Consider the following 13,105-nt stretch of genomic DNA (forward strand, 5'->3'; position numbering starts at 1 on the left):
AAGCTTCCTTGAAATCTTTCCCATAATTGCCATTAATTAGGCCACGTAAAGCTTAGAGTATTAGGGATTTGACCACGCACTGTTAGGATAGTAAGACTTCAAAAGAGATTATGATTGCTATGGCTTAGGGGGAGTGTAGAAGTGCAATGAAGTGACCCTCCAACATATTTTACAGAATGTGTTCCTTCAGAGCACAAATTGAAGTCAGCAAACAACGTCACTTAAATAACCAGTGAAGGTTTTATCCAAAGCATCTCGGCCCCTCTCTGCCCTTCTCCAGCGGGTCTGTGGGACCACGCTGAGCCAGGAGAAGCTTGAAAGGGGTAATCACCACATAATCAGCAGCAGGCAGCTTTGAACATTCTCTCCTGCTGCACTACATGCTGGAATGTCAGTTTTGTCACTTGGGACAGAAAGAGGAAACTAGCTTTTCTTTGTGGACCTATAAGCAAATCTTCTCATACGTGGAAATCTGGATAATTAAAGTTTTATCACCACAAATGCTTTGGGGGCATAGCATTTTCCAGATGTTTTGAGACCTTGGATTACACAAATTCAGTGTGACACTTTTTCCCTTTATAGTGCTATGTTTTAAAAGTTCTGCCTGAGTCTTATTCCCATTAGATTAATCTGTAATAAAAGAAAAATGGTCTCTGCTGCTGCCACTGGAACAACGTCTCTAAATCTCTAAAAGATTGTATTTGACAGTGGAAGTTCAGATTCATCAAGTAGAAGCATAAGGGCCTTTCTGCACATGGGTTTGCCTCCTAATCCCTTATCCACTGTCTCTTCAGTTTTGGGCTCTTAAAAGATGTGGATCCACATAATGCTTACCTAGTAACTCTGGTTTCTTTCCTGACAGGATCTGGTAGAAGATGTGATAGTCTCTTTCACCAGGTTGCTGGAAAATCACTCGAGATTTCTCCAATAAATCTAGTCACACAAAGGAAAATTCAGTGAGAAAGGGTCTTGCAGCTTTCAGATGAGCAATTGTATTTTTTAAAAGGAGAGTTTGCTGCTTACAAATCTCAATATCAGCAGATGACAGCTTGCCTGTAGTTCCAAAATGGATTCGGATAAATTTACCCTAATTCACACAGAAGAATATTCTAATTAGTGCATATAGTATACACAGAGGGAAACAAAGAATGCAGTTTGAAGGCAATCATTTGGCCCAAAGAATCAATTTATGCAAACTCCTTGGCTTTGCACAGGCATATTTTCAGTGAAAAATATCAAACAATAATATTACTGTCTTCCAAGCCTAAATCTGTACATAGAGCTATGTAATCTGCTTGTGGAGAAAGGATAACAGTGTACTTTTCTGCCAGGCTAAGATATGGCAAAGCACACAGCTTCCAGTTGCATGATGCAGGTTTACTGTAATGCAGGACTCAGAGCATTAAGCCTGGGCTTAAGACACACAGGCTCCTTTTTTGACTTCTCCTCATTTGCAGTCCCAACTTACATGCACTTACTTATGTCAGAAGAGTGCTGTGATTTTACACAGCTTTGCCCATTAAATTTACATATCCATTTCTCCCAATTCATAAAAAATTAGTAGTTTTCATTTAGTTTCTCATATTCAAACACACAAAAATAATTCATTTCCCTTCCAGCTGACAAGCTCCTTATACAACTGTGTAGCTCTACAGATGCTTACAACCCCTGGTCCTCTCCACCCCTTCCAATTTAATTTTAAACAGGATTTGTTAGGGAAGCATGGGCTCCAAACTCAGGCTTGTCATCCTTATGCCATTCCTTTCGGACCTCTCAGACAATGTCAACCAAATGTGGCAGAGGCAGAGCTCCCAAGAGGATTGCTTTCCTGCCAGCCTAATGGAGAGGAGGAGAGCCCCAAGGTGATGGCAGCACGGAGGGACAAGCAGGGACAGCTTACTGAGCCAAAAAGGGAAACCTAATGGCTCAAGGGTAGGAGCACTGCTGCAGGGCGGGTCGGCACAGGGGAGGATGTGGGAGGGAGCAGGGGCTGTACTGTGTTTCTGACACTTAGAGGCAAAGTACAGCTACTACAGGAAGTATAGGAAGGGGGAAAGACAGCCTAGTGGAAAAAGAGGTAGGAAAAAAATGCGGAGGCAGTTCTGAGGAAGATCTACCACTGCTGTTCAAAGTGCTTCCTAAAACTGGGTTTTGCTTTTCTTCTGTTCATTTTAGACAATGTAAACAGTTTAAACAATTATTTTAGCTTGATATTTATTTCTCTTCAGGTTTTTGTTAGATCCTACTATGTTATTTTTCCACTCTGGAAATCCAATAATTTTAATGGGAAAAATGCAATCTATGAAGGGATTATGACATAGGTATTATTAACTGGCCACTGTTGAATAAGACATCACTGGATGATGCTGCAGACTTACGAAACGTGAGGAATTGTCATTTCTCAGGGTTTTGGCATTTCCAAAAGCTTCTAGGGCTGGGTTTGCTTGAATGATTTGATCCTCCAAGGTTCCCTAGAAATTAAGGTTGAAATACTATTGAGAAACCTACAGGCCACAGACTCAGCTGTCAGCTCTAGCTCAGCCATGCATTCACTTACAGAGCTGAGCCTATGTAGCAAAGTGATTTGTTTAGCTTCACCCCAGGGGTGACACAGTGGGAATGGCAGAACAGCGAGACCATCAGTCAATTACGAGTGCTTTAAAAGGCCTCAAAAATTCTGCTGCTCCCTACTGTTTGGCTTTGCAGATTTATCTCTTGTGCCATCTGCATGTGAAAGAAATCACCTAGTGTACTTCAGAGCATGTGGGGACATCCGAGGAATGAGGAATGTGTGTAGGAGAGGGATACTGAACACAGTGACAAGCACTAGAATGCATTTGATTTAAAAGCACTCAGAGCTGTAACATTTGGGATTCTTGGAGATGAGAAAAGCTTTAACTGTTGCTCGCACAGAGTTCAGTTTGGGAAGTGGATGACTTTTCCTGACAAGGCTCCTGGGATCATTCCCTATTCACCCAGGAGCCACAGAAAGGGAAATGCTGAGGCTCATGGCACATCTGACAGAGCCCAACACCAATTCTGCAAGGCAAAAATTAAACAGCAAAGCTGATGACTTACCCCAGTTTTCGTAGCTGGCTGTTGACAAAATAGGAACAAAATGGAGAGAAAAAAGAGAGAGAATGTGAATACTAACACAGAGAACAATATAAAATTTAACAATTAGCAAGGTTAGCTGTCTCGTGGGCACCAACACACCAGCAGTGCTTTTTGAAGCCTTCAAAAAGCATGTGTGGCTATTACTTTGCACTCGCCATACATCACAATGGTGCAAAACCAGATATTGCAGCTGGAAGATGTTTCATGTAGTTTATCAGGTCAGGTTGCATTTTCATCACCCTTTTTTACCCCAAAATTATCTAAAAGTTCAAGCGGGGCACAATCTTATTGCCTAGAACTTGTCTGTCTGCATTTATGCTCTTTTATTCTTGCTACCTAGCAGCAGTCTCTTTTCTCTGTTCATTTAGTTGATGTTTTGGTCTATCATAGGACATCCCTGGAGCAAAACCAGGTAGATTTCCAAACAGTAAGCTTGGGATGGGAGCACCATTGTTGCATGAGCACAGCAGGTTTTAGACACCACGATGAGCACCAGCCTCATTGCATGCAGGAAGCTGGCTCTGGACAACTCAACCGTGTCTTAAGAAAGCCTTGCAGGCCTCAGGAGAATGGATATTAGAGTTTGATGACGTGAGTTCTGCGCACAGACTTGAAGTGTGGCTGAAATTTTGGCCTTATAAATACAGTTCACAGGAATCAGTTAATTCACCACAAAAGAGCAATGAAGCTCATAGCAAATAAGCTCATGGCAACACAAGATAAAAAGTAGCATGAATACAGTATTCATTGTAACCTTAGAGAGCACTTATAAGCAGAAAAGCACTTATCCAAAGAGAAATACAGAAAAGCTGATTGAAAAAATATCTTTTGTCAAAGCAATCCTTTTTTTGTGGACAAAAAGGCTTTCAATGAAACAGATGTTTTGATGAGAAGTTATAATCCTAGTCTTTTTGAAGACTATTTTCCATTTGAAAAAAATCTTATTCTTTACAGCCTCTCCATCTTTTGACCAGTTTTAACACAATCAGAAGGATATTTAGCACACACAAAAACTGAAACTCCTGAGGAAAAAAACCCCAAAAGTGGCATCAACAAGCATCTGTCCAGAACCAGGGGTGGTGTTTCTACTCCATCTGGAGCGTGGTAAGTTCATGTGTGCCTTTCTCCTTTCAGAACAGCATGCTCTCAGAACTGCAGTGTCGTGAGGTTAGTCGGACACAAGAAAGAGGGGAACCTTGGGAGTCTGAAATGAGGCAGCCAGCAGCAGACTTACATTCTTTTTACCAGTTTCACCCAGGGCTGCCACTGTGGCAAAGTACTGGATGACTCGTTTTGTGTTGACAGTCTTGCCAGCGCCGGATTCTCCGCTAGAGGAAAAGGAAGAAAACAAAACCATTGCTCAAACAGCTGCAACTCATCCTTTCAACCCTGTCCAGCCAGCTCCTCCCATCAAGGCTGTTCTCAGACTCTCTGACTCTGGTGCCTGCAGCCTGTTGCTCAGCCATTTCTGTGGAAATACCTCAAACTGACTGAATGAAGAGGTGCAGTCCTATGAGAGCAGTAACTCGTTCTTCATACAGCTGAGCTCAGAAGTCCTGTGCAAACCCACCCTACACCGAGCTTCTTTTAGGGACATGAAGTTTAATTACAAACATCCCGACTAACTCACTGGGGCACACATATCTAAGTTAATGAGCTAGAAAAAGCAGAGGAAAGCTGCTGTTATTTGCCAGCATCACCCAAGAGCACTTGTAACTTTGTAGAGACACCCAAGTCTCCATCCTTTCATGCTTGCCAGTAAACATCACAACTGCTCTTCTGTGCCTTGATCATCTCTCCCTCATTAGATGTATCTACACAACACTCTGAAGCATAACTTTCGGCAGGAGTAACCACACTGAACAGAAGGAGTCCTCTGCATCCAAAGATGACAGCCACAGAAAGGCTAATCCTGCAAGGAGCAGTTTTAATTGCCTGCTGAGTTGTTTTCATGCCTACACAGAATGTTCACCAGATGGGGATCAGAAGTGGACCAGACTCCATCAAACCTTTAGCTACTCCTTTCTCAAGGAGGTCAAGTTAACCATCAGATGGCCAAACTGACAGTTACTTGGTTCCAGGCGATTTAGCTGAGATTTTAAGAGTCAACTTGTATTTTATCAGGGTTTTTCTCTTCAAAGTTTTTCACAACAACAAAGTCTCAAATCAGTCAAAAAAGAACTTACGTGATCAGCATAGACTGATTCTCCCGATCTGTGAAGAGGAAAAAAAGAAAAAAGAAAGAGACACTGAGTAGGGTGTACAAATCACTTATTATAATTGCAAATGGGTACCAGAATCAGTCATGCAAGGACAGGAGAGAATCACATGAAGCAAAGACAGAAAGATAAAAACTGGCTAGAATGATTTGCAGAAGTGTGGGTTCCAGCCCTGCCCTGAATCCTTCTCTTGTGTTTTGCTCAAATTGGTATTAAATACCTGTCAGTTGTACACATTCATCTGTGTCCGGGAAACTATAATAAAGAAAGTAATTTCCTGTTCTGAAAACATTTATTCTCTTACTCCTGAGTGCGTCTTTGCTCATGTCGCTCATGTTTGACCTTTCTGCTCCTGCAATACTAGATCAACCCAAGTAATTTTGCTCTTTTTTTTTCACAGGCTGTTCCTTAAAATGCATGTGTATTCCTCTTCAGCTGGCCATGCTACTGGAACTAAGCAGTCTATTGTCCACGCCTAATTGCCTGATCAGAAACAAGCATTTATTAGAACACTCTGCAACCCTAATATATTATTAATCACGTTCAGAAAACACTAAATCATGGCAGCTTCCCAAGTCATTATGCCTAAATTCCTCTTTTCTTTTTATAATTCCAGTCGTCATGGCAGGCTACATATTGAGGAGCCTTATCTGATAAAAGAGCATCTCTGCAGCCAGACACACATTCCCTCTGCCCGGTGCTTTTTGACCCCTCACAAAAAGGCGCTTTTTCATTTTTTTAAAAGTAAGTGTCAGCACTATGTGTTCTGGTCAAGTCTCATTTGGATTTATCCAGCTGCCTTGCAGGCCCTGGTGTGAGCACATCGCTGCTGCCCTCTGCTGATAAACTCCTTTTCCCCCAGTAACGCCAGGATGAGGGCGAGGAAATTTCCCAGGGAAATCTGGAGTTTGGTCCACGGGATCAGTGCCCGGAGCCATGGCAGCCACCACGACACTCGCACAGGTCAGGGTCACAGCAGCAGTGTGACAGGGCCAGTGTGACAGCCACAGGGCTGGCCTTCACGGCAGCGGTGTGACAGGGCCAGTGTGACAGCCACAGGGCTGGCCTTCACGGCAGCGGTGTGACAGGGCCAGTGTGACAGCCACAGGGCTGGCCTTCACAGCAGCGGTGTGACAGGGCCAGTGTGACAGCCACAGGGCTGGCCTTCACGGCAGCGGTGTGACAGGGCCAGTGTGACAGCCACAGGGCTGGCCTTCACGGCAGCAGTGTGACAGCCACAGGGCTGGCCTTCACGGCAGCGGTGTGACAGGGCCAGTGTGACAGCCACAGGGCTGGCCTTCACGGCAGCAGTGTGACAGCCACAGGGCTGGCCTTCACGGCAGCGGTGTGACAGGGCCAGTGTGACAGCCACAGGGCTGGCCTTCACGGCAGCGGTGTGACAGCCACAGGGCTGGCCTTCACGGCAGCGGTGTGACAGGGCCAGAGTGACAGCCACAGGGCTGGCCTTCACTGGCCTGTGAACGCACACATCTCACCGGCATGGTGACACGCAGCACAAACTGGCTGGAGGGCTGGTTTTGAGCTTGGAAAAGCACTAACAGACCTCTGGGACCTGGCCCCATTTCTGGATTTACTCAGCTCAGACAGCTAAATTTGTGCACCTGACAGATGGTTACCAGGAGTGCCACAGGAACAGGCAGGGCAGTTTAGAAATGAAATAAATGTACGGATACACACATGTATATAAAATCATCACAGACTGCCAAGCCCCTGTTGCTTGTGGACTATTTTCGTGTTTGTTCCATGCTGCAGAAGCTCTCACCCCCTTCCCTGCAGCACAATCACAGCAGCCTGACTGACAGGAGCAGGCTAGCGGAGGCAGGCAGTGGCACTTACTCCGCAGCATGTCGTGGTACGCGTTGTCAGCGATGGAGAAGATGTGGGGAGGAGCCTCCGAGCGCCGCTTGCCTTTGTACGCAGCAACCACCTCCGATTTGTAGACAGGCAACCACTTGTAGGGGTTTATGGTCACACAGAATAAACCAGAGTATGTCTAGAGAGTAACACAAAGCCAGAGTGAAAAAATTAATTCAAGTGATAAGGCAAAAAGTCTTGGTTAACCAAGCAGGATGTGGCATTGCCAGCTGCTGATTTAGGCTTGAATTCTGAATTGAATTTCAGACTACCTAAATTTCAGAAGTTACTGATCTGCTAAGTGACTTCCTAATTGCAATTCATACCAAAACCACAGGTATTAAACAGTTTTCAAAACGGGAAAAGGGATTTTGAGGTGTCAATCTGAAATGAAAACATCACCTTCAGTAAAGCAAAAGAGTAGCAAATAGACTTGTGTATGATTTTGTCCCTTGCTGCTCCATGGGAGTTGTTTCCTCTTGAAAACAGACATTGCAATGGAAAGTCACAGCTTCCCTGTTTGAACTTCATTTTTTGGAGGAGAAACAGCCTCCCATTATTAATTGTATGCAAGAACCTCTAGAAGATTTCTGGTGGGTGTTCAAAGAGAAAAACCACATGATAGTGTTGTGCCCCAAAGCTGTGGAACCTTTTTCAGCTTTTGGAGATGCCAGGTTGGTAAAAATCTCTTTATAGTTGCTCTTTGGATGATATACCTCAGTTCTCTGGGGCCTGGTCACTCCAAGGAAGAATCAGCTTTGAGTTGTAACTCCAGGCAATTGGTGTCAGCTGGTAACTTTTCAATTACTTAGCCCAGCTTGGAGCAATATCTTCAAAGAAACCCAGTTATCATATGGGCACAATAACTATATGCACATAGATTATTGAGTTCAGTTAAGTTCTAAAAGTTTCAGGTGAAATCCAGGTCCCTTCCCCTAAAAATAGCATTAGGACATGCTCCTGAAGGGCCTTGGCATGAATCCCTGTCCTGTTTTCTAGAAAGAAAAATAATCCACCCCTACCAGTAAACAGATTAAGGCATGATGCCAGTTTAATTTTCTGCCTATACTGATCTGCAAACAAAGCTATGCTTTGGGCCCTACATGTTCATACAGAGGTTATTAGAGAAACACAGAAAATGTTTGACAAGGAGAATTTAAATGGGTAATGTTGGATTTACTCTTCTGATGAATACCAAAATACCGACCTAGGGTTGGCTGGAAAAATCAATGGATTCCTTTGGCTGATTTAAAACATAATTGAATGCAGCTAACTGGGAGCAAAAGAAATCCCCATGGCTGGCGTTGACATAGATTAATATTAAAAGATGAAAAATAAACTGAAAAATAAAATAAACTGGTCTCCCCACCACCTTGACTTAAAAAAAAATGTTCCCCACAACCCCTTTCCTAGGCAAGCAAGCAAAACTAAGGAGCCAGGCACCATCTTACTGATTCAGTTTTGTGTTTGTACTCGGTTGACCCTCACTTTTGTGACTTATCAGAGTTGTAAAATGAACATGAACACATATTCACACACGATGTCAGCACTTGAAATGCAGGTTGCTAAATCCACCCCTGCACTGGCCCTTACATAGATCATCCAGTTGCTGTAGCGTTTCCTCAGGTTGTACAGCACAGACGCCTCGTTCAGGTGGGTCAGCATAGACATGTCCTCAATCATGTCGAATTTGGGAGGGTTCATGGTCTGCACGTCATCTTCTTTTATAGTCATGGTCTGCAAAGACAAACAAATACAGCAACACTGGAAGACACTGGGATTATCTGTTGCTTCATGCACCTTATGGAAGAAAACAGATTTTTCCCTCAGCAGAGGGAAGTTCTTCAGGTCAATCTCTGCCTATGTGTGCAATACTGTGTGTTTCCACAGGTATCAGAAGAATAGGGGAAGGCTGAGATGATAAAAGTAAGAAGCAGGATGCTATGGCTGCAAAGTAATCCATGAAATTTGGCTAGAGCCTGGGTTTTTAGCTCTGGGCACCAAACCAGAACTGGCTGGTTGCAAACCTCCTGTCACAGCCCTCCCGCGGCTGGGTGGCGGCTGATGCTCACCCACCCATGACTGCATTGCTGGTTTTCCCTTGGTGGATTTTCATGTGTTATCCTACCCTGGCATCAGCTACTGAGCCTTCCCATTCACAGCCCATCTCATGAAACAAGCAACTGAACTGAAACAAGAACAATTCTGTAGCTTGCAGTTCTGGCCCTTTTAGTCGCAGACAAAACCAGTTTTGTACCCTTCCATCCGTTGTCTGCACAGTCACTTTGCCTTCACTGGTTTCTGTAATTTCAGCTTCAACGTAAGCTTTCTTTTCATCAGGAACCCAACATTTCTTCTTCCCTGTGAAATTAAGAAGACTGAGGGTTCACAGCCTGGCATCAAACAGCAACACCATGTCTAGCTAAGTGAGATTGCTGGATTACTTTTTCTGCAGAAGCGACACAAAACCTCTGGCATTGCAGCAGATTGGCAGTGCTGGGAAGCTGTGTGATGAGGCAGAAGGCATAGGGCTCCCAAATTTTGTCCTCCTTTGAAACTACTGCTCAGCTTCCTCTAGATCCTTCTAGCACAAGGTGTCAAAATATTTCACAAATGCTGGCTAAGCCTCAGCCTCCATGTAAAATCCATAATCATTATCACTAGTGTGCAGATGGAGGAACTGAGATTCAAGCCCAAATTAAGGCATTTGCTAAAAAGTCACACAGAGAATTTCAAACTGTTCAAGGAATCCAACCCACATTATTCAACTGCCATCTATCAGATTTAACCTTATTCCTTCTCATTCTTCTGAGTATTGTGTTGAAAAACAGCAATATTAATAACTCACATTTAGTAATGTATGTGCCTTTTCAGAGTTCAGAGCAGCTGCACAAGATTTTAGGTCTTAAGTTACAGCAACTGTTGTGAATAGTGAAAGGAGGCAGTTGATGAATTCACACTTACTACTGAACCTCAGGGCTCATAGAAACTTGTTCAATGAAAAATAAATTATGGGGAACTAAAAGCTAACATCACATTATTATACAAGCTGCAAAGCAAATAAGACATCTAGTCAGGCCACAGAAACATCAATGTCTGTTGTTTTTCTCTAAACCTGACAGAGAGGTTATTCCCCTTTTAGCAGAGCAGTACCAATACACCTTGCTTCTAAATCCAGATAAACACTTACTTGTCATAGATTGTTTTTAATTTTTACTGTCTGGGAGTTTTTAATAGCTTTGCAGAATAAAGGAACCCAAATTTGGTTGAACCAACATGAGCAGCACAGCAGTGACAACGGAGGCTTTGCATCCTGCTTTGCTCTGCATTTCTTTGACTCCATTCATATGTAACCCTTACCCCTGTGAACTAGCCCCTGGCAGCACAAAGGGTGTGAATCAGCAACTCACCATCGAAGGCCACGGTCTGAGCCTTCATCAGCTCCTTCTCACTCTTTCGGAGGTAGGGAGCAGCCTCCCCAAACTCTGACATATCGACCATCATCTTGGCAAGGGGTCAAGGTGGCACAAGCTCACAGAGGAAAAAGAAAGGTACCCAGTCTACCAAAGAAAGAGGGGGAAAAAACAAAACAATCATCTATTCCGTGAACAAACAAAACAATCATCTCTTCCGTGAACAATGTCAGGCAATATAAAAAGCTCAGCATAACATGGCAGGTGGCTGATCAAAGGGATGATTAATGTTAAACACAAATGCCTAACACAGATTTGGGACTAGACTGCACTTTTAGTGAAACCCTTCCTTGCCTCCGTTTATTGAAAGTCAGACAGGTCTTGAAGGCTTCTAAACCTCAACACTGGTAGCAGTTATCTTCACAGGAAGATTTTGTCTCTTCTTTGTGGCACATATGGTGCTTAAGAGCAGGAGGGACCACTTGAAGCTGTGATTTTAAAAACCACTTAGCAGGGCCTCCTCTGGCCCCTTTCAAAATGGCCTGGAGCAAAGGTACATTCTCCCGCAGGTCTCCCTGGGGCTGTGCCCTCTGCCGATCAAAGCACCATCTCAGGCAGTGTTTTCTGGGAAACAAGGAGCAAGACTTCACTGCTGCCAAGCTGCAGGGATGCATGCCCACGCTCTGACTGCAGAAAGTCAGCACTGCAGCTGGAAACAGCTCTGCTCCCTGCAATTCTCCGGTTCAGGAATTAGCATGGCAATAAGAACAGGACTAACAGGGCTCTGGGAGGTCCTGTGCTGGTGCTGCTCCCTCTGAATTCACCAGGCTGGGCATCTCCCTGCAGTAGGGCATGGCTTAGGGCAAGTGCATCTGAAGAATTGGTGCAAGGGCTTCATATGTTTTCAGATTGCTTTGAGCTTATCAGTCCAGCTTAATACCTACCCTTGTTATCTCAAATGACAAGGGCACAGTGTTTAGGAGTCTTTTTTCATGAAAGAGAGGGCAGGGGACATGGGTCTCAGTGAGACTAATTTGCTGCGTTTGTACAGCCAAGTAATTAATTTGTTTTGTACTCTCTAAAATCATCACACAGATATGATGGGTTTCTTTTTTTGTTTATTTTTTGAGATTTTTTTACAGACTTAGACATAAATACTTACACACACATAAATTACTCAGCGTGTTTCCCAGCCCTTGTCTAAAAGAAGTTGCACTGCTACAAGGTGTACACACACAATTTTAGCATTTCAGGGATTTTTGTTTGTTTGGGTTTTTAAAGTCAGGACGCCATTTGACTACTACTTAAAGCTGCATAAGTGACCCTCAGGTTTATTTCTTCCCTTATTTTATTTACTGTGCAATATCCAGGCCAGCTGGATAAATTTTCAAGACCCCTATCAAGACAGACACTGTAGTCTTTCAAAATTTAATTCAATTTATTTCTAACAAAATTCTGGTAGAGATAAAAACTCCTTGTCAACCAAGGCAGATTTTTTTTCAACATGTTCCTCCAAGGGAACATAAAGCCCTAGACAGCAGAGTTGCCAAAGCATTACATCCAGCCCTCTCCCAATGCTGCAGTAAAAGCTTGATACCTTCTGCCTTGTTGCTGTAGAGCAAAAATTTTCTTTCTCAGAACTAGCCTATTTTTTTCTAGATTTTTAAGTAATTTGTTAAACCTTAATCTTTTCAAAGATTAATCACATACATAAGCACAAGAATCATCAGTTATTTAACACCATCTGAACTGGCTAAAATTCCCAGCTGGAGACCCAACTTAATGGCAGAGACTCTCTCTCCCTAAGTGTGTCTCATCTCTAGTGGAGCAATGAAATCACATCAGTTCAGACATTTAAACAGAACATCATTAGAGCACATAAGTGTAATTTCACATTAAATGTGCAAATGCCAGAGGGGCCCTCCAGTGTTAATCTCTAGTACCCAAGGCAGGTCCCCACAAGTCCTAGAATACACTAAAGTGCTCTGAATCACTTTTGTGCAACCTGGCTCCATTTGCAGACCTCCTAGGGACAGTTCCTCAGCTATCACCTCCTTATCTCTTCCTTTTTCCCCCCTCATGTTCAGGGTGGACCCTACAGCGAGTGTGTTATGGTGTAAAGCAGCATTCTGGCAGCTGGGAGAGAATCCTTTTCCTTCAGCAGCCCAGGTGTTTGGAGTTACAGCAGAGGCTGGAGCCCAGGCTGTGCACACCCTGGGGTGCAGAGAATTCATTGAGGCAATTCCATCAGCAAATACAAGAAGTGGAAAATTTTGTTTTGTTATGGATGCAAGATTATGCAGAATAGTTGGGAAAGAGAAGGCTAAAGCTAAAGGTGTTCCCTTTCAACCTGTTGTAGCCAACAACAGAAAGAGCCAGCCCTTGTATATCAGCTGTAAGAGATCCTTGAAAATGCCTGCTCCCTGTGGAAAGCCTATACTGTTACATAGAGTGAAGTGGCATGCCCAGGACCAACAATTT

The 13,105-nt window shown here is 43.7% G+C and overlaps 1 protein-coding gene across 1 annotated transcript in view; it reads right to left on the reverse strand.

Annotated features, from left to right (window-relative positions):
- MYH15 (myosin heavy chain 15) overlaps positions 1 to 13,105 on the reverse strand; it is a 45,815-nt gene that overhangs the window by 32,197 nt on the left and 513 nt on the right. The window contains exons 2-11 of the mRNA XM_059466931.1: positions 10,622 to 10,771; positions 9,469 to 9,572; positions 8,805 to 8,948; positions 7,194 to 7,350; positions 5,304 to 5,331; positions 4,352 to 4,445; positions 3,079 to 3,096; positions 2,379 to 2,471; positions 1,024 to 1,087; positions 835 to 933 (exon numbers count right to left, since the gene is read on the reverse strand). Coding sequence (XP_059322914.1) covers positions 835 to 933; positions 1,024 to 1,087; positions 2,379 to 2,471; positions 3,079 to 3,096; positions 4,352 to 4,445; positions 5,304 to 5,331; positions 7,194 to 7,350; positions 8,805 to 8,948; positions 9,469 to 9,572; positions 10,622 to 10,715 — 895 coding nt within the window. The 5' untranslated portion in view covers positions 10,716 to 10,771. The remainder of the gene's footprint in view (positions 1 to 834; positions 934 to 1,023; positions 1,088 to 2,378; positions 2,472 to 3,078; positions 3,097 to 4,351; positions 4,446 to 5,303; positions 5,332 to 7,193; positions 7,351 to 8,804; positions 8,949 to 9,468; positions 9,573 to 10,621; positions 10,772 to 13,105) is intronic.

The sequence above is a fragment of the Ammospiza nelsoni genome, chromosome 2, assembly GCF_027579445.1.
Source record: "Ammospiza nelsoni isolate bAmmNel1 chromosome 2, bAmmNel1.pri, whole genome shotgun sequence".
In the NCBI taxonomy this organism is placed as follows: Eukaryota; Metazoa; Chordata; class Aves; order Passeriformes; family Passerellidae; genus Ammospiza; species Ammospiza nelsoni.